The sequence below is a fragment of the Muscardinus avellanarius genome, assembly GCF_963383645.1.
Source record: "Muscardinus avellanarius genome assembly, chromosome: 4".
In the NCBI taxonomy this organism is placed as follows: Eukaryota; Metazoa; Chordata; class Mammalia; order Rodentia; family Gliridae; genus Muscardinus; species Muscardinus avellanarius.
The window spans coordinates 145567586-145589112 of NC_137789.1; the positions used below are offsets into that span (position 1 = coordinate 145567586).

Below are 21527 nucleotides of genomic sequence, written 5' to 3' on the forward strand. Positions count from 1 at the left end.
TGGGTTCAATCCCTAGTACCAAAAAAGAAAGAAATGTGTTAATTTGTGTAATCATAAGAGAGATCAAGTGACTGCCTTTTCAGTGGAGAAGCAGCAGCGCTCTGGAATTAGAGATGAGAACAAAAGCACCAGACCTCAACTCAATCAAGTCCAAAATGAAGCCTTCACGGTGCAGTGATTCCCACTGTTGCTATCACGGAATACTTGAGGCTGGGTAATTTATAAAGAACAGAGGCTTATTTGGGCCCCTGGTTGTGGAGGCTGCGAACTCCAAGCTCAGCATCTCCTCTTGAAATGGCCTCATGTTGCTTCAACTAATGGCAAAAAAACACAGAAGAGCAAATGGGGTGCGTGTGAGAGAGGGGGCCAACCTGCAGGTAGCAAGCACTGGAATGTATTCGTGAGGGCGGTGGCTCGTGACAATACCAGCTCTTGAAGAGCCCACTGCCTCTCATTACGGTTCCGCTGGCAACTACTTTCAATGTGGATTTTGGTAGGGACAAACCACTTCTAACCCAGAGCTCTTGTAAGAGATTTCAAACACTGTCAGTCTAGAGCAGTGAAGTCCAGTGATAGAGAAGGACCAGGAAAATGTAACCTGTTGCCTTTCAAAGCAACAAGTGCCCACGAGCCAGCAGCGTATACCGTGTCTTTGCGGGGTGACGCCCTGAGCCGGCCCCTTCTGTCTGGCCGGGTCTCCATGGGGAAGTTTCAGTGCTGTTTCACTCAGAACATGGACAGGAGGGATGGTGTGGTTGTGTGAGAATGAGGGCCCGGGAGCGTGGAGCTGCTCTCTGCTCTGGACCCTGGATCCACAATGCAGACATCTCACTGTGCTTCCCACTCAACCTAACCGGCTATTTAGATAGAATTCAGCCCTTTGCTTCCCCTGGGTGATTTTTTAAAGTGCTATGTTATGTCGTGTGTGTGTGTGTTGCTAGGGATTTGAACTCTGGGACATTCCACCTCTGAGCTACATGTTCAGCCCCTTTTATTTATGTATTTATCTTTATTTTATGACAGCATCTTGCCAGGTTGCTGAAAGTCTCTCTCCATTCCTGAGGCTGTCCACAAACCTGTCTCAGCCTCCTAAGTACGCCTGGCTGGTACTATGTCAATGTTTACTGTTATTTTTCGTTTTAGGGAGAAGGGTAGAGCCGGGTGGGTTTGGGGGAAAGAGAAACTGTTCTTCTTGACCTCTGTTTTCCCCATTACAGTGTGTTTTTGCAGACTGCGTTTCCAAGAAAACTATGGAAAGCCCCCTTTCCATCTTGTTGGCGGAGCTGAGGGCCAGGGGGTGGGCGGCCTAGGGCAGCAGGTGGGGCCGTCTTGGCTCGTCAGCGTCGCGTTTCATTGATGGCCGCCGTCAACCAGCACGTTGAGAACAGCATCGCCGAGCCATTTGCTTACTGAATGTTCGGTTCTTACACGCGCACGTTTTCCTCCTTACATCTGGAGGATGGAGACAGCAGAGTGTCATGAATCCTGTACCTGTCACTTTACGCAGGACCACTGAGAGCTGTTCCCATGGCTCCTCTGAAATGCCAGGGATTTGGTATGCCTCCGTGGTCTTCTCTTATTATTTGTTTTGCTACTTGGACTCCCCTTAAGAGGATGGAAAGAGCCAGATGCGTGGTTGGCTTTGCCACACTCTCCCTTCCTGACATTCACAGGGTGTTTCGTATCCCGCCGTGTGTGCATGAGCCGTGTGCAGGCTTTTGTAGCTGGGGCACTTCGCGATGGACGTCGTGCAAGTTCATCGCTCGTGTCACATACAGGTGGCATATTTTATTCTGTGGAACCTTTCCCCCACTGCTTCTAGTGTTTACTCTTAAACTTGCTGCTGGCTGTATGTAGAAGTTTGTTTGTTTGTTTGATTGTTTCCCTTTTGAACCCCAGGCTGGTAGAAAGTTGCTTTTCTCATGTGGAGCCATCTCAGGGGTGGGTGCCATGGTGTGGATGCTGGCCATTTCTGCCGGTCAGCAGGGAAGGGAGAGGCCAGTGTGACCATCCCAGCCTGAGTTTGAATGGCCCCATGGAATGCTCTAGCGCGTGGCTCGCTGCTGATTCAGGGCCCGCGGGCCTGTGCCAGTCTTCTGTGCCCTGCTGAGCTCCGAGCATGTTGAGTTTTTATTATTACAGAGAAGAAGGAAACTCACTCCCCGTGGTCGCAGGACGAAGCTTCCTTCTGCTGCACAGAGGGCTGGTTCCCGATGGAGACGCCAGGTACCGCCCGAGCTCTTCTTTTCCTCCCTGTCTCACCCTGCGCCTTGGTATGTTAAGACCATGGGGATGCCCTCTGTTGAAATGTTAAAACCATGAATGAGTCACCCCCAAAATATTTAGATAGAGCGGCTCTGAAAACCAGAGGTCTAGTGCCCAATGCAGAGGCCCCAGGGAGCTCGTGCCTGGTGGTGTGTGTGGTTACTGTTCACTCAGGAATGTCTGCAAACTGACGAGAGCCACTGGGAATCCTGTTCACAGAGGCACTTTGGAAAATAAATAGGAGTCCGTTTGCATGCTTATATTCTCTTCCAAATATAGAAAGGCATAATTCATGTTTTGAGCAGCCCAGGGGATCTGTAAGAGGATAAAAACCTGTATTTACCTTCTCCAGCGATGGGAAAAATTATCCTGGCACCCAGAGTGGATTGTCAAAACCCACTGTGCATTTTCTGAGGCTTTTCACTTCCTTGTCAAGTAGGCAGAATATTTTTATCCATGTGCTTTCTGGTACCAGTTGCTATAGGTTTTTCAGGGAGGCCCTTTAAAATAAGTAGCCAGCGGGGCTTGGTTGTGATGTTTTTGACTCTTGACTGTGTCATAGAGCTGACCTCAGACTGTGATTTTTGAGGTTGTAAGTAATGGCTGGGTACCAAAGAAGTTGGGGTAATCTGGTTCCTTGCTGATAAGGGATGCTGGCAGTACCTGTGTTCCTAGCAGAGACTTGCACTTACCTGAGTGCATCTGGGAAACGAAGATAAGGCTGCGTGGCCACGCGGGTGAGGAAGCACCGCACCAGGAGTCTGCATGCCCGTTTATGCAGCCCGGCCTTCCACCCGCTGTGGAATGAGCTTCCTGTTGGATTCTTGCGCACACTTAACATGCATTTCATAAGTCATTCTACCAGGACATCATAGTTAGTTGTGGTCTTTTTTGTCTGGCCCTAAGCACAGTGATTTAGTGGCCAGATTTTTTTTTTTAATCTGCAGCCAATTGTGGAACACAGAGCTTTTAAGAGGATTTCGAACTTTTAATTCACTAGTCTGGTTTATCATGGACTTTGCTCTTAACGGCAGCTTGCAAAACAAGAATCCTGTGTTCCTTCTCAGCAAAACAATCCTGGGGAAGTGTTCTGAGGTTAAAAGGGGGGGGGGCAAGATAAAAGTAAGGCTCGTGGGGCAGAAAATTAGGTAAGGGAGAAAAAAAGGGGGGGTGGTAGTGAGGGGGCAGAATGACAAATGACCGCATCTGGCTTACAAAGGACCCTGGCCGGTTTTCCACCTTGCCTGTCATCTGTACTTGGTGGAATTGGGATAATACCGGAGACTGGAAAAATACTCAGGATACTTGTTTGTGGTGACTTAAGCAATGCCCGTCAGTCCCTCCGTCCATTGCACATGTATTCGATTCAGGAGAAAGACCTGTCCATTGGTCCAGACTTGAGGTTCTTGGCCAGCATATTTTTCTTTCTGCCGCCCTGCGGGGCCCTGTGTGACAGCAGCTCTTGTGGCTTCCAGCATCTCCTGCAGAAAGACCACAGGAACCTGGAGCGGCACAAGTAGCTGATCTTAGGCCAACTCTCTGGGGATGATGGCCAGTTGAAGATGGTCTCATCTGCATCTCTCAAAGCTTCTTACTTCCTCCCCGCCCCTGCCCCTGGGAGACCCTGCCATCTCTCTGCTGTGGGCTAATTAATCAGTATCATCTCCCTGCCGGGAGGCCCTCTTTTCTGTCTAGTAGCAGTTGTTTATCTAATGATCTGTGTGGCTCCAGCAGTTGATTTCCCAACAGACAGTAACTCTCCCTAGCTGCTGGGCCAAGGAGACAAAGCGTCCCTCTTCTGACTGAGCCCGGAAGGAGATTCTGCTGAGGGGACTCCCAACACTGCACTCCAAAGGACGAGTCTCTCAGATGACACCGCCCTGGGTGGCATTTCCTGGGAGCATTTTGGTGGCTGTGTTAAAGTAGCTGTGGTTCAGTGCTCAGCTCGACTGTCAACGCTGGGAGACCTTCAGGCAGGTGTCAGAGCCATAAATCTCACCCTTAACCCACAGGATACCGGTGCTGCTGCAGAGGGGCCCCTCCCACAGGCCAGGCTGCCTGCAGCTCAGCATGTCTGGCCTCCCTGGCCCTGAGCCAAGGGCCCTGAAAGACCCAGTCCACATGGAGCCAGCTGATGTTCTGCCCTATAGGGGAGTTAATGGCCACCAGGGCCAGAGACCATGCCCTGGGCACAGTGGCCCTCAAACTTCAGAGTGTCTGAGCATCCTCAGGAGAACTCTCCAGCCTGGCTGATGCTCATTCTCTCAGGAGAGGCCTGGGAATCTGAATTGTAGCAGAGGGGAGGACCACTGGGATAGGGCGCTTGATGTTAGACCTCAGAGTAAACCTGAGCTCACCCCCTTCTGGCTTGTGATCACGGACAAGCTAACTTAATCTGCCCCATGGGGCTGCTGCCTTTGAATTGTTGCGATGAATAAATGAGATAATATATGTGAAGTAGTGAGCAAAGATGGTATTTGTTATAGCTCTATTTATGATTATTGTTACCATAAGCACATAGAGGGGTAAGAAGTTTAAAAGGTTAAGGAGAAGGCTGGGCACGGTGGCGCACACCTGTGATCTCAGAGGACCGGAGGATCGTGGGTCACAGACAGCCTCAGCTACTTAGCGAGGCCCTTCGCAACTCAGTAAGATCCTGTTTCAAAAATAAAAAGACTAAAAAATAGGGCTGGGGGTTTAGCTCGGAGGTTCAATGCCCAGGTTCAACCCTGGTACCATAAAAAAAAAAAAAAAGCTAAGGAAAAGCTGGGTATAGAGGCACATGCTTGTAATCCTAGTACTTGGGAGGCTCTAAAAGGAGGATCGCAGGTTCAAGGCAGCCTCAGATACTTAGTGAAGTCCTCTACAACTTAGTGAGACCTTGTTTCAGAATAAAGAATAAAAAATAGGACTGGGGGTGTAGCTTGGAGGTAGAATACCCCTGCGTTCTATTCCTAGTATTGCAGACACACACACACACACACACACACACACACACACACACACACAGGAGAGGGATAAAAATCACTGGAAAACAGAAAAATGGGATGTCTGGGGAGTCCTTTAATAAATAGCATAAAACCAAATGAGTCCTGTAATCTTCAAGACAGGCCAGATCTTGAAATACAGTTTTAGTGGGCAAGTGACTTTTAAGGATTTGATAGCAATTTTATTTTTATTTATTTTATTTTATTTTATTTTATTGTGGGTCTGGGGATAGAACCCAGGGGCATTCGACCTTCAAGCTATACTCCAGCCCTATTTTTTATTCTTTATTTTGAAACAGTGTCTCACTAAGTTGCAAAGGGCCTCACTAAGTAGCTGAGGCTGCCCACGAAACCATGATCCTCTCTGGTCTCAGCCTCAAGTAATGATGGTGACATTTATTTACCACTTACTACGTGCCCCACACTTCTAGTGCTTTGTGAGTATTAACTTATTTACAAGTTCTGAAGTAGACACTATTATTTTGCCCTCTTTACAGATGGGGAAAGTGAAAGCACAGAGGTGAAGCAGCATGCCCATAGTCACACAGCTGTTGGCAGTGCAGGTATTCAAGCCCAGGGGCGGACCAGCCCCAGAACCCAGGGGGAACACTGCGTCCTGCAAGAGTCTCTTATGCAAATACGAGCCAATCTAAACAGGTTTTATTTTCCTGTAAAGGTGACACGTTTTCTCCTTGCATGCTCTCGTTCTGGCAGTCTTTATTGGAGCTCGTGAACATCGGAGCATCCTCATTCCTTCTACTTGGGATTGCCATTAAACACACTCCCTTCTGCTCTAAGCAGGGTGTGGAGCCCCGTCTGCATGCCTGTCCTTCAGGCTCTTCCGGGAGTGAGTCACTAAGGGAAGCGATGAGGGCTCTGTTTCCAGTGGTACTAGACCTCATGCACAAAGGAAGGCCCCTGCAGGACCCACAGCCATTGGCCACGGGAAGTGCTTCCCTCTCAGAAGTCAGTTTCCTTCTGACCCGTGAGCCTGAGGCTGTACCTGGTTAATGCCTCTGCAGCTAGGTGGAGGTGCTGGCGCAGGGGCTGGTCCCGTACCCACCTCTGATGTGCCAGGCTGGCCCACAGGTCACAGTGGCACGGAGGCTAATCTGCACCTGGGTTGAGCTGGAGACTGGCTGCAGAGGGTGAGGATGATTTTGTTTTGTCTCCACTCGTGCATGAAATATCGAGCACCTACCATGTGCTGGCACTGTTGTAGTTCAGTAAGGAAAGAGAGGGAAGGGTCAAGGCTCAGCCACTCCTGTGGGCCTGGTGGGCTGTGACCAGGACTTGAGTTCCCTCTTGGCACACGGGGGCCCACTGGACAGTAAATTAGTACAATTGGATTTATCATTTTTTTTAAATTTTACTTAAAAGCTCACTTTATCTGGGCGTGGTAGTGCACGCTTATAACCCCAGCGTTTGGGAGGCTGAGACGGGAGGATCTTGGACAGCCTCGTCTACTTAGTGAGGTCCTTTGCAACTCAGTGAGACCCTGTTTCCAAGTAAAGAATAAAAAAATTAGGGCTGGAGGTGTAGCTTGGAGGTAAAATGCCCCTGGGTTCCATCCCCAGTACTGCAAAAATAAATAAATAAATAACTCACTTTGAAGATGAGATTATACAGGCAATCCTTGACTCTGGAGACTGCTTAGTGAAAGGTTGAAAACAGAGTTAAGGAGTTTAGGAGGGAGGTAAAAACACCAACTGGGTTATCCAAAACCACTGCTTTATTTAGACCCAACCCGGCATCCTCCCGGGAGTCAGCCGGCCGTGGGGGAAGGGACTAATGGGCCACGCATCTGGAGAGTTGTGCATAGTCCACCCCGTGGCAGATCGGAGGCACCGATGTTTTATAGGCATGCCGATTCTCTCGCGACATCTGGAGTCTCGTGATCTCAAGTATGTCTCGCTGTACCTGAAGTCTCGCGATATCTCCGCTTCCAGCCTCCTGTCCCTGCTGCGAGATTACGTGGGGGAAGGGAGGGACCTGATTTATCACTTAGGTGACAGTAGCTTCAGTTCGGGAGTTGACTTGGGCCTCCTGGGCTCCTGTCTGAGCCGGCAGCAGGACGCTCAAGGAACTAGAATCTGTATGCACAGTGGGGTGTGAGCCTTCGGGGCCCTGGGAGCCTCCATGAGCCATCCCCGCAGGGCTGATTCTGTTTTGGGGCGATGCTACACCAGGATTGGGGTCACAGAAGCCAGAGAGAAGACCAGACAGGGCCTTTGGGAGCCCTGGGATAGAATTTTAGGTAGTGTGTTGGGATCTGATTTGTTATTAAAGGAACACTCAAGGTATAGGAATCTTGGACCTAAACATCACCCACTCTTCTCCCCACTCCTATATTTATTTCTCTCATCGTGGGATTCATTCTGCCTGTTCCAGGCCATTCTGTCTGCCTGGCTTCTAAGCCACAGGATGAAGCATGGCTACTGACAATTTCCATTTTAGTCACTTGAGAGAGTCCGACCCTTTTCCTCAGTTTCAGTTTTCACATTCCCAGGGACAGGGGCTGGTTGGTCCAGCCTAGGGGATGGGGTACCCCGGGATAATTAGTGATGGCCACAGGCTCAGAAGGTTAGGAGGGGCAGCCACCTTCTACCAATATGGTGCCCTTGCTATAGTCTTGAAGGCAGAATGGGATAGAACAGAGACAGTCTCCAGGAGAGAGAAGGTGCCACCCAGATCTCTTAGGGGCAGACCCTCATTTTTGCAGGAGCTGCAGTGGACTTCAGGCCTCGACTCTTTCTGGTTCTTTGATCTCATGGCTTTCTGCACCATCACTCCTTCTTTCTATTCATCTCTAGTTCTCTACTGTAAGCTGATCACCATGGTTGGCGTGCCCAAAGCCAGCTCTCTTCTTAAGAAGATAAATACAATGGGATTAGATTGGAAAGCGCCCTCTAATGCACATTTGTGGTCTGGGAAAACCTGACTTTAACAAAAAGCTATTTAGGTTAGAAGGAAGCATTAATATTGACTGACTCAAATCCAGAAAGAAAGAGGAAGCAGGTATGAAATTCCTTTGAAAATAAAAGTTCAGTTGAGGGGCAGGCAAAGTAAGGGAAATTGTTCTTACCAATGTTTTGAGATAGGTATTTGCCAGGGATAAGTCACCATTTCACATTCAATTTTAAGGTATTTTTCATAACTGTGTGTGTGTGTGTGTGTGTGTGTGTGTGTGTGTGTGTGTGTGTGTGTCTCTAGGGATTGAACCCAGGGACATTTTTACCTCTAAGCTTTACCTCCAGCCTTATATATATATGTTTATTTTGAAGCAGGATCTCATTAAGTTGCTAAGGGCCTCACTAAATTACTAAGGCCATCCTGGAACCTGTGGTCCTCCTTTCTCAGCCTCCCAAGTATGTTCTTTATAGGTGTGCTCCATCATGCCTGGCTGGATAGTATTTTATTTAATGCATGTATATTTATTCCCCAGTTATGTTCCTTTTTTACCAAATTAATTAATTCTTTTAAAAATAATTACTTTTTCAATTTCTATTCTGATAGAAGCAGAGTCCTTCTGGTTCTTTTTCATATAATTTATACCCAGTGCCGTTTGTTCATATAAAAGATGTTTGTTGGTTTCATTCAGTTCACAACTGAGGATAAGCTAATGGCAGCTTAAGAAAAATCACAGCGTGTTTATTAATTGGATTAATCTTCCTAGAGATTTTTATTGCAGAATATAGACGCACAATGTCATCTCTTCAAGTAGTCGCAGGGTATAAGCATGACCTTCAGCCTGCCAGATGTACTGAGGGTCTTTGAATGGTCTCCAGTTAGCTAAGGAACCCAAGAATCTTGCTCTGAAATACAGCGGATGTGTTTAAAAAAAAAAAAAAAACCTTTTTTATTCAGTTTTCTGGGGTTTTGTCCCATTCCAGTATTTTTTTGAAAGGTTGCAGAGAACACTGAATGAACCCCAACCTGAAGCTTACTCTGTGTGAAAGAGCGCAGCTTAGGCACATACTTCCTCCAAGGGAACCTGGAAGACCAAAGTCCTTTCTGAATTTAACATCTTTGAATCAACAGCATAGTTGGGAATCACAGCCCTGCTCTGAACTTGAACTTTCTTGCCTGTGCAGCTGCAGCCTGGCTGTGGGAACAGGCAGTGATTCTCCAAGGCCCCCAAGGCCCCCACCTGTCGGTGGCAGGCACTGGTGAGGAGTAGCTACGGAAGAACTGTGTTTCTTCTGAACTTTCTTGGTTTCACAGAGCTTTCACACACCACAGCCCATTAGAGTCCAGCAGTGATAACTAAGGCCTTTTTGTTGGTTCGGAACTGGGGATTGAACCCAAAGGCATTCTACCTCCAAACTACACCCCCAGCACCATTTATTGTATTATTATTTTGAAACAGGGTCTTGCTAATTTGCCAGCAGCCTCACTAAGTTGCTGAGGCTGGCTTTGAACGATCCTCCTGCCTCCGCTTCCCAGGTACTGGGGTTGCAGGTGTGCGCCACTGCGCCCAGCAACTAGGCCTATTTTTATCAATGAGAAGATTCACTTTAAGAGGGTAGCATTTGGTTTCCCCTAAGTAAACCATTTTCCCCTAACCAACTACTGAGCAGCTTGGGAGGCCGGCACATTAGTAGACTTCCCTAAGGGGTCACCTGGATGCTCCCCTGCCAATCCTGGTACCCAGGACGTAGGATGACTCTGAGACAGCTGCCCGTCATGGTTGTCCTCTCCCCAAGGCCTCCTGATTCTGACAGCGTCACCATTGCCCCATGAGAGGAGGGTGGTTTCCGAAGTCCCATGGCCTGGGTTTACAACTGCCATGCCTGCTCACCCCCGAGCCAGTTCCAAAACCTCCAGGGGCCTGTGTCGCTCATCCTTACAGGGAGCTATGGCAACACTTGCCTTAGTCTTTGGAGTACTGTCAAGGTTCAATGAGAAAACGTAGATGAGAGTCTGGACAAGACCAAAGTCCATGGTGGGCGCTGACAAATGTCAGCGGCTATTAATACTCCCTCTAAATTGGGCCTTGTACCCCCTCCACGCCTGCCTCCAAGGTACCTGCTGAAGACCAGAACTTATATGTGTATATAAAAGATGGCACACACGTATTTTCACCTGCACAGCGTACATTATCAATGAGGTCACCAGCAGACAGGGTGGCAATGAGGAAGTAAGTCCTACTCCTGTGGCGAGTCCTTACGCAGACCAGAAACCCACTTTGCTATCCTCTGAAGAGAGAGTCCCTGGGAAGCCCCTGCTGCTCCTACACCGCCCATATTTTATTGTATTTATTTATTTATTTATTATATTTATTTATTGTATTTATTTATTTTTGCAGTACTGGGGATGGAACCCAGGGGCATTCTACCTCTGAACCACACCTCCAGCCCTATTTTTTATTTTTATTTTGAAACAGGGTCTCACTGGGTTACAAAGGGCCTCACTAAGTAGCTGAGGCAGTCCGCGACCTGTGATCCTTCTGTCTGAGCCTCCCAAATGCTGGAATTACAAGCCTGCGCCACCACACCCAGCTTTCCATACCACCATAAAACTTTGTGACCGGCACAGAAGTTTGCACCTACCCCATGCACCTGGGTTCATTTTACAGGAGAGGAAGTTGATGCTCGGTGAGGGCGGTGACTCACTGCCCCCCCACCCCAGTCACACGGGCCCCCACCTGAGGGCAAGTGGACATAGAGCTCTCTATCCAAGTGTGGCAAGCGCTCTTGGTGTCTCTGTCTTGGGGCAGGGGCTGATGTATGAAGCAAAACTGGCATCGCTGAACACAGGGTAAGGAGGAATCTGAAGAAGGCAGGAGGGTAGATTCAGGACATTTCTTTTAAAAATAAGCCAAGGTCAGGGAAGAAACAGGACCTTATAAAAGTAGTGGGTAAAGTTGTGTCAGAGTGAAAAAACAGCCAGAGGGAGCCTGAAGGTTACACACTGGGCTGGTGTGTAATCTGGACCAAGGGAGGCGGAGGGGAGGAGAAAGGCCTTTCAGAGGAGCCAAGTTAAGAGTCCTTGGAACCTGCAGTGCGATGCTCTTGGATCCCTGCTTTCCAGGTATAAGCTGCGCTCTCTTTTTTGCTCTGCCTCTTCTGCCTGTGGGTGAGAGTCAAGGGACAAGGACCAGTGAATCGCTGTACCCAACACCCAAGGGCTTAGGAAATAAAATATGATCCACACTCCAGAAAGTCCTTAGGTCCCCTCTGGTCCCTAACCCTGCCACCATGGGAGAAACTATCTTCACACTTGCAGAACCAGGTATCTGCTTATTTTAGCTTCAGATGTACCTTTTTGTATATTGGTCCTTCTGTTTGTGAGCTTCATTCATGTTGACATTGTCAAGGTGGGTTTTTCTCATTATTCTGTTTCGTCACATGAATATTCAACAGGTTAGCCATTCTTCTGTAAATAGGCAGAGGGCTTATTCCCGTTTGGGGACGTGGCTGTCAACATGTATGGTTCTGCCTCTGGGTAAACATGTTTGTAGTACCCACGCCAGTGGTTATGTCCCAGGGCATGTGCGAATTCAGTTTTAGTGGATTCTGCCAGTTTGCACGGTGGATTTACAAAGTAGGTTTCCATCAGCAGCTGTGTGATCATTCCAGGCGCTGAACACTCGGTTTCTTTCACATCGTGGCCATTCTGGTGAGTGTGTGCTGATCCTAGTGTGACTGTAATTTTTATTTCTCTGACCGCTCACAAAATTTACCAGGAAAACTGTTGCATTTAAGCATGGTAGCTAAGCAGAGCCATCTGTCCACCCTGGGTCTTCACCCCGTGGCTTTCCTGGCCACTTGAGACCGTTACTGTCCACAGGACTTCTTCCACAGCCCCTAACTTGTCGTTTTATATTTCTCAGCAAAAAGAAGAAAAATGGTTCCACACAAGCAGTCAGGACCACCCGGGACCGCATGCCTATGTTTCAGTATAGCATGAACTTTGAGAAGGTGGGCAAGTGTATCATAATAAACAACAAGAATTTCGACAAGGTGACAGGTAGGTGTTGTGGGCCCGCGTTAACCCTCCACCCCCTCCTCCCTTCCATGTTCTCCACTTTGTATCAGACACTCGGCACAGAAACCAGAAACGCTGTGCCCTCCACCTGTGGCAGATAGCCCCTAGAAGGTGGCATTCCAGCCCAGGGGAAAGGGATGCAGAGAAACCAGGAACTCAGTCTAAGGTCCCACCATGAGTCTTAGCTGGTAAGGGACTTTGGCCAAGGAACTAAGAATTACCAAGAGAAATCACCTTTCGTGGGTGGGGCAGGCTGAGTAATCTCTCCCTTGAGTTTTATTCTCATTCTTTTTGTTCATGTGACCTTGGAGTCCCTTTTGGTCTTACACGCCTATAATCCCAGTACTTGGGAGGCTGAGACAGGAGGATTGCAGGTTCAAGATGAGCCTCAGCGATTTAGTTGACTCTCAGCAAACTAGGGAGACCATGTCTTAAACAATTTTAAAAAAAATAGGGCTGAGAGCTGGGCATGGTGGTGCACACTTGTAATCCCAGCATTTGGGAGCTTGAGAAAGGAGAATGGTGGTTTGCGGACAGCCTCAGCTACTTAGTGAGGCCCTCTGCAACTCAGTGTAGCTGAGAGGTAGAATGCCCCTGGGTTTCATCCCCAGTACCGCAAAAAAAGAAAGAAAGAAAGGGGGAAAAAAAAAAAGGCTGGGAGAGCCAGGCGTGGTGGTGCACACCTGTAATCCTGGTACTTGGGAGGCTGAGACCTGAAGATCACAGGTTCAAGGACAGTCTCAGCAAGTAATGAGACCGGTTCCAAATAAAATAGGGCCGGGGGTGTAGCTTAGAGGTAGAATGCCCCTCCCTGGATTCAATCTCCAGTGCCACATGCAAACACACAAATAATAGGGCCGATTCAACCCCCAGTATAAACACACACACACACACACACACACACACACACACAAACACACACCTCTTGGATGGTGTTTTAACCTTTTTTTTTTTTTCTTGGTACTAGGGATCGAACCCAGGGCCTAGCACATGCAAGGCCTGCTTTGCCTCTGAGCTCCGGCCCAGCTCCTTGGAAGGTCTTATCTCCTCAGCACACCCCCTGGAGCTGGTGCTGGCTGAGACCCTGCAGACCCCCACCCAGCATCGCTCACCCACGGACCCCTTTTCTGATTCCCACAGGGATGTGTGTCCGGAACGGAACAGACAAAGATGCTGGGGCCCTGTCCAAGTGTTTCCGAAACCTGGGATTTGAAGTGTCTGTCCATAATGACTGCTCTTGTGCCAAGATGGAAGATCTGCTTAAACAAGGTGCATGCTTCCCCCACTCTGCCTTCCTCCTGGGCACAGAGCAGCAGTGCCGGGCAGCCTCAGAAGGGTGACGCAGAAGGAAGCCTTCTTCCTCTGGCTACTCTGTACTCTGGTCCTCTGGTCCCTGGAGGGCCAGGCCTCTTTCAGAAAACTTCGGCATCTCTAGAAAAAGATAAAATCAGCTTAAATTCTAGCAAGGAGAAAAATAGGTTCTGCCTATACAGACTGGCCACAATTTCAAAAGGCTAATCATTCCTACCAAGTATCCTCCTGCCCTTAACAAAATTTATAGGTGTAAAATTTTCTCAGTGGCAGACAGAGAATCACTATCCCTATATACCTCGGAACTACTTTATTTTCTGGATGGTGCATCCACAATTTTATTTCATGAGCTCTTTAACACAGACCCTGCAGCGCAGGCTGACAGTCTGTTATCATGTGTGTTTTATATATGTGGGATTGAGTTTTAGAGAAGATAAGAGACCTACTGGAGAGTGAATTAGGGATAAAAATCAACTCCCAAGCTCTGATCTTTCAGTACATTTTCTATACAGCTAATGGGAGTCACCTGGGTTGCTCTGGCAGTTAGGATAAGTGTGTGAAAATAAAATCCTATCACTGCATTGCACAGGAACCAGTAGGCAGTAACTACATAGTTAAAAAAGAAAAAGACTTGCCAGGCATGGTGGCACAGATCTGTAATCCTAGTACTTGAGAGGTGAAGACAGGAGTATCGTAGATTCAATATCATTCTCAGCAGTTTAGCAAGACTTTTCAAGGGGGGATGGGGGGCCAGGGTGTAGTTCAGAGGTAAAGAACCCTGGGATTTAATCCCTAGCACCACAAAAAGAAAGAAAAAGACTCTACCCTCTATCATTATTATTGGTGGTATTGTTTTTTTCTGGTGCCAGGACTGAACCCAGGGGCATTCTAACATCGAGCTACACCCCAAACCCTATTTTTTTATTCATTTTATTTTGAAACAGGCCCTCACTAAGTTGCGGAGGGCCTCACTAATTAGCTGAGGTTGGCTGCAAATGTGCGATCCTCCCGTCTCAGCCTCCCAAGTATTGGAATTACAGCATATACTACCACGCCTGGCTATTATTTTTGACCAGGCATCCTTTTCTGATTTCTTCAAACTTCCAGTGAGTCACGGGGTAGAGCAGACCAGTTCATGTCAGAAGCCTGGTCCTGGTTGTATCCGCTGGGCCATCCAGGCAAGGCAACTGTACCTTCCTGATTTCTTTGCTTTCCCGGTATGTGGACTGTGATCTCTGCTCCACCTGTTTCTTAGGGCAGGAGGGAGGATCCACTTTGAGAAATAGAACAGCCTCTGTATGTAGATGTAAGGGCTTATGCCAATTAGTTTTCTGTTCTTGTGAAAGGTGAATTATTCCAAACCCAGAGCAGGTCACCACCAGTGTCCTATCAAAACAGTAAAGCAGTGATTTCTCTTGACTGTGTGAACCATAGGTTCCAGTGAAGATAAAACACATCCTAACTCCATCCTAATTCATGTGAGTCAAGAATTCTGACTTCCACCACCATCTCCTGGTCCATATGGTATCAGAACTCATACAGAAATCCCCACGCAGATCCGCGCACAGGTGCCTCAGTGGTTCGGACGGGGAAGTCTGCACCTGTTCTGGGGCTGGCGAAGCCACAGGGCCTGGCAGCACCCAGGCCACCCAGGCTCCAGCAGGTTGTGCCACCTGTGGAGAAGGTTCTGGAGCCTTCCAAGATTCCATGCTCAATCTGTGAAATAGAGATAAGTGAGGCCAACTTCACAGGATCTTGTAGTTACTAAATATCATCATTTGTTTAAAGAACCTGAATGGAGTGTCAGCATATAGTAGGCGCTCGTGAAATTATTGTGAGGGGGGGGAGGGGAACTGGGGATTTAAACCAGGGCCATTCTACCTCCTAACTACGCCTTCAGCCCTATTTATTTATATATTTTATTTTATTTTATTTATTTCTGTGGTCCTGGGGATTGAGCCCAATGGCATTCTACCTCTGAACTCCACTCCCGGTTCTATTTTATTTTTTTCATTTTGAAGCAGGGATCAGAGAGAGTTCTAGACTTCTCACTCTGTCTGACGCTAGGATGGGCAGCCTCCTGAGGACTGACCCTGGGCCCAGGCATTCAAGCAGCTGATGGAAGGTAGTGAACCCAGGAGCAGCAGGGCCCAGCCCCGCGGTTCTGTGACACTGAGCAAGTTACTTAACCATTCTGGGCCCTGATTTCCTCGTCTATAAAGGTGACAGTGACGATGCAATGAGTTATATTACAAAGTGGAGCCATATAATAAGCATCATGTAAATATTCACTGAGGAAAATAAAACATTATGCCAAGTGAAAACAAGCCGGTCATAAAAGGACAAATACTGTACCCTTCTGCTTTGATGGGGGACCCACAGAGGTCAAGGTCACAGAGAGGAAGAGCTGCGGGTGGTGGGATGGGGAAGACCAAGGGGGGGGGGGCTTGTTCTCATCAGAGAGCCGGTTCCCACCAAGTCCTGTCCTTTGAGAGGAGCCCAATCGCTGCCCCTCCTAGGTCTCACTCCAGTGGTGTAGGTGGCCACCAGGCTGCCATGGGGATGCTGCCTCTCGGTCCCCCAGACTTAAGTTTTAACCTTTCCGTATTCACATTGCCTGTCTGCAGCTTCCCAGGAGGACCATACCAATTCAGCCTGCTTCGCCTGCGTCTTACTGAGCCATGGAGAGGAAAATCTGATTTATGGGAAAGACGGCATGACCCCGATAAAGGATTTGACGGCCCATTTTAGGGGAGATCGATGTAGAACCCTTTTAGAGAAGCCCAAGCTCTTCTTCATTCAGGTACTAATGCTTCCAAGCCAATACAATTGAAAATGGGGGTAAAGACTCTGGAGCGACCGGGCTGGCGTTGTCTTTACAAATCTGCACTGTTTCTGCAGATTTGGATTTGGTTTCTCTGTCTCTAATCTACTTGCATGTGATTGCAAATTAGGAAGGTTTCCCTCAGATATGACATCCCTTTGCTGCATAACTTGACTCCCCATCTATTCTCTCACTCCTTCACCAGATGGTCACTAAGCTCTTCCTATGTGCCAGGCAGGTGCTGTTCCTGGCACTGGGACATAGCAGTGGCTGGCGCGTGCATTTTTGTTCCCAACTTTATGGAGTGCTTTCTGCTTTGATATTTAGGCTTGCCGAGGGACAGAACTTGATGACGGGGTCCAGGCTGACTCTGGGCCTATCAATGACACCGACGCTAGTCCCCGATACAAGATCCCAGTTGAAGCTGACTTCCTCTTCGCGTATTCCACGGTTCCAGGTATCCAGTCCATTCAACATCAAAATGCAGCGTGAGGGCTCTAGCAGTGTTCTATTACTAATTAATTATAGTCTGAGCATTCCTTAGCCAAGATAATTTAAAATCTGAGATGTTTTGAGCACCAGCATCCCGCTTAAAACCTTGGATTTTAGAGCACTTCAGATTTTGCATTTATTAAGGAGGCTCAGCCGGTAAAAGTCTATGCACATGTTCCAAAATCTGAAAAACTCCCAAACCTGATATGGGTTCGCTCCCAAGCATTTTAGATAGGAGATTCTCAACCTTGTACTACAAACACAGTAGCTTCAATCACACAGATGTGCTATCTCACAGGGTTTTTTTTTTGGGGGGGGTCTGGGGATGGAACCCAGGGACATTTGACCTCTGAGCTATATCCCCTGCCCTATTTTTTATTCTTTATTTTGAAACAGGGTCTCACTGAGTTGCAGAGGGCCTCACTAAGTAGCTGAGGCTGTCCGCGAACCGCGATCCTCTGGTCTCAGCCTCCTGAATGCTGGGATTACAAGTGTGTGCCACCACGCCCAGCTTGCTCTCTCACAGTTTTGGAAGTCAGAATCCCACATGAGTTGGTAGGGCTGCATTCCTTCTGGATGCTCAAGGTGAGGGCTGGCGTAGGGAGTCCATTTCCTTGATGTTTTGGCCATGGCTATTTCCTCCATTGAAATCCAGAAAACTCACATCTCGCTGATCCTCCTCCTTCCCTTCCATCTCTCTCTCTTTCTGATCACAGCTGGGAAAGGACCGCATATGATTAGACTGGCCCAGCTGGATAACCAGGATCATTTCTCCATCTCACTTCTATAACCTTAATTGCATCTGCAAAGACCTTTTTGTGTGCCATGTAAATTTTGTCTCTTCTTGTTCTTGGGAAGGAAGCAGTGCTTGAGGGTGGACATATGTCAGTGTAAACAAACTTGGTGTAGACATGTGGGTACCCCAAGCAAGATCTAGGGGCAAAATCAGCTTTAACTCAGACAGAAAAGGGGAACTCTTCTAGGGAGGCAGGTGAGAGAATCTTTCTGGATGCTATAACTAAATCCTAAAATTTCAAACAGCAAGGGAAGAATTAAAGATTCCAGGGTTAGAACATAGACATCTTTGGGAGCCTTTATTCTGCCCACCACAGGGATGTATATACTTTTCTTCCCAGGAAAGCTCAATTCTCTCATTTGTAGTTATTAGTAGTAGTAGTAGTAACTATAACAGCAAACATTTCTACAGTGCTCAGTGATTTTTGTGTTTTTTAAGTCATATCATCCTTACAATAATTCTGTAGGTAGTTAGTAAAGGTATTATTGCTGTCCTGATTTTACAGATGGAGAAAGAATAAATGAGCTTAGACAACTTTGAATGGCATGTTCAGGGTCAGATACAGATTTCAGGTACAATATATGGGCTGTGGCTCAGACCAGAATTTCCTTGTGCTACACAAGTACCAGAAAATGCCAGTAAAGAGCAAGCCCACTCATTAACTAAGCCTGAATCTACTCAGCCAAAGTCCAACTCTGTATGGGTTCATCCGGTGCAGTGGTATTGGTTACAGGAAATAGGTTGGTGTGTTTGGCAAAACCAGCCCTGGCAGGATCTATGGATGGGATTTTGAGAGAATGGCAACTTCACACGTTTGAGGATCATTAATATTTGGAAATAATTTTGTCTTCTTGTTCTTGGGAAGGAAGCAGTGCTTGAGCGTGGACATATGTCAGCGTAAACAAACTTGGTGGTAGATATGTGGGTACCCCAAGCAATATCTAGGGGAAAAATCAGCTTTAACTCAGACAGAAAAGGGGAACTCTTCTAGGGAGGCAGGTGAGAGAGGCTTTCTGGACTCTATAACTAAGTCCTAAAATTTCAAATAGCAAGGGAAGGGAAGGATGCCTTGCTAGGGTCAAATAGCCAATGCATTTGGTTACATTTAAGGCTAGATCAAGATGTATCAGTTATCCTGAGCTGCTATAACAAAATACCATAGACTAGGTGCCTTGAACAACAGACATTTATTCCTCATTGTTAGAGGCCAGGAAGCCCAAGATCAAGTGCTGACCAGTTTCTGGTGAGGGTTTTCTTCCAGCTGTTCTCTCGGCCTGTCCTCTCATGGCAGAGAAAGAGCAAGAATGAATGAGTCCTCTGTGTCTCTTTATAAAGGACACTAATCCTGGTAGATCAGGGACCCACCCTTGTGACCTCATTTAACTTGAATTACCTCTATAAAGGCCCTGTCTCCAAACACAGTCACAGTGGGGTCTAGGACTTCAACATGTGGAATTGGGGGTGGAGGGGACACAGTTCAGTCTGTAGAACATAAAGTGACAGGGTATAGCAAGGGTCAAACCTGGACAGGTAGACAAGCGGCCATGTTGCGTTGGCCCCGTGCTATGCTAAGCAACCTGAACGTCATCACCCTGACAGAGAAGTTCAAGGAAACTTTTTAATGTCAGAGTCACGGATGACATTTGCACTTTTGCATAGTGACCTTGGAGTCCCCTATAGGACAGAGGCTATAAAACAGAAGGCAGGGAGATGATAGGTTCCTATATTGAATGAGGAGACACATGTGACTTTTCCCTCATCTACAACAGAATGCACTGTCAGGCTGGTAATGCTCCTGAGCTCAGGCCACAGGTAGGTAGTTGTACTTGTGTGCTATAAGAAAGAATTCTAAACGTACCTAACTCGCTCTGCACAGCAGCTTGCTAATTATTTACCATTTGTTGTACATTTATCCCAATAACTAGTCGTCATAAATGATGAAGATGATGATCCAGTTCTTATCAAACTAGTGTGACCAGTTGGCAGTAAGAGGAATAAGCACAGCTCATCATGTAAAACAAACACAACTTTACTTTATCTCAAGCTGTCTTTTTAAATGAGGGATAGAAGAGGCAGACTCTTCCCTTACCCCTGATTGAAAATTGCTATGGGTCCATAGAGTGGCCACTCATACTAAGATATTAGACAATATTGTGATAAGTTTTTAAGTCAAAAACAGTTGCAGTACTATAGACAGGACATCTATTCTGAAATAATAACTAAAACACCAAAGTTGACTTTGGAGTTGACTTTGTAATTTTCTCCCAGTTCCTGATTAGCCCCACTCTAGAACTAAATTGCTAAGGAGCCTTGATCTGTCTGCTTTCTTGGTAGCTTTCCCATTTGAAAGATTCAGTTTTAGATTCTCACAGAGTTGAGGGTGGGAGGGAGTCCAGGAAGTTGGGAGGCCAGGTAGGGACAAGACATTAGTCCTATGGTTGTGTGACCTCTTGTGCCCTGGGCCAGGCAGACAAGTTCTCTTTTGAGGTTCTGGGTTCCCCGGACCCCTTCTCCTGGATTTGAACCACTACTCCCAGTTAGTCATTGTGATTCCTCCTTCAGCTCCCAAGGACTCCTGGACATCCTCCAAGGTCCTTGTATAGCCTCTTTCAAGAATACCTATTGACCAGGACATAGGACAAACACGAGCCAACTCTCCATCCTATAGGCCATTTCTGGTTCATGAAAAACACATCCCATGCCCAACAGCGCCAGCTCTCCCAGGCAGCAGGCTTTCCTGAGGGATTTAGCACTCTTGATTCCACGATTGTTTGGCAGGATCCAGCTCTCTGATTCTGCATCCCCCAATAACAAGGACACATCTCCAAGTTCCCTAAGGTTTCTTACAAATTACTTCCCTAGGCTTGAATGAGAAAGTAGCACTCACTCCAAAAGGATGGGGAGGAGTTGGGAAATTACAGAGTGGTCCTCTAGCGTTCCCATGGAAACCTCCGTGGGCAGATTTGTCTCACTTAGGTAGCTCATGGGCATCACATGCATACCTCCATCAGAGTTCTCTGGCAACAGCCACCAGCCCTGAAGGATGTTCGCTGTTACTGGGTCTCCACACCAGGACACCCAAAGCGTTTCCAAGCTTCTTTATGACCTTCCCTCTACCTAAGGTGTTTGTTCTAGGCATAATTCCCATTAGTGGCCTGTATGAAAATTAGAAAGGAATCATTTCCAGAACAGGCGTGAAGGCCTCAAACACTGAGAGCTCACTCTCATCAGTGAGTGGAGCAGTTGTCAGAGCCAGATGGTTTGATCTTCTCATTTCTTTCCTGTCAAAGGCTATTACTCATGGAGGAACCCGGGGAAAGGGTCCTGGTTTGTGCAAGCCCTCTGCTCCATCTTGGAAGAGCATGGTAAAGACCTGGAAATCATGCAGATCCTCACAAGGGTGAACGACAGGGTGGCCAGGCACTTCGAGTCCCAGTCAGAGGACCCCCGCTTCCATGAGAAGAAGCAGATACCCTGCGTGGTCTCCATGCTAACCAAGGAACTCTACTTCTCTAAGTAGCCATTCTTTCTAGCCGAGAAGCTACGGATCGTTCGTTGATGAGTCAGGTGATGATGGTGATGATGCTCTTGAAATATCCAGGGATGTTATGAGATTTCAATTTCAGGAAAATTGATTCAACAGGGAAAAAACTTTCTGGTGCTGTCTTACATCTTCTGAATTTTCAGAGACATTTTTGTTTGTTTTTACAATGTTATTCATTCAATATTATTCATTCATTGACTTTGTAATTTCCTCTTAAGATTAATTTTCTGTTTGTATTTCTTTTGCTTTGTCATCACACTTAGTACATGCAACAACAGTGACCTCTTGAGAAGACTCTTGGCTGTGTCCACTGGAATT

General features: G+C 47.3%; 1 protein-coding gene across 1 annotated transcript in view; it reads left to right on the plus strand.

Moving 5' to 3' along the window:
• CASP7 (caspase 7) overlaps positions 1–21185 on the plus strand; it is a gene marked incomplete at both ends in the record, with an annotated part of 29973 nt that extends 8788 nt beyond the window's left edge. The window contains 5 exons of the mRNA XM_080694698.1: positions 12088–12224; positions 13383–13511; positions 16181–16356; positions 16705–16834; positions 20956–21185. Of these exons, the coding sequence (XP_080550824.1) occupies positions 12088–12224; positions 13383–13511; positions 16181–16356; positions 16705–16834; positions 20956–21185 (802 nt within the window). The remainder of the gene's footprint in view (positions 1–12087; positions 12225–13382; positions 13512–16180; positions 16357–16704; positions 16835–20955) is intronic.
• Between the last annotated feature and the right edge of the window lie 342 nt (positions 21186–21527).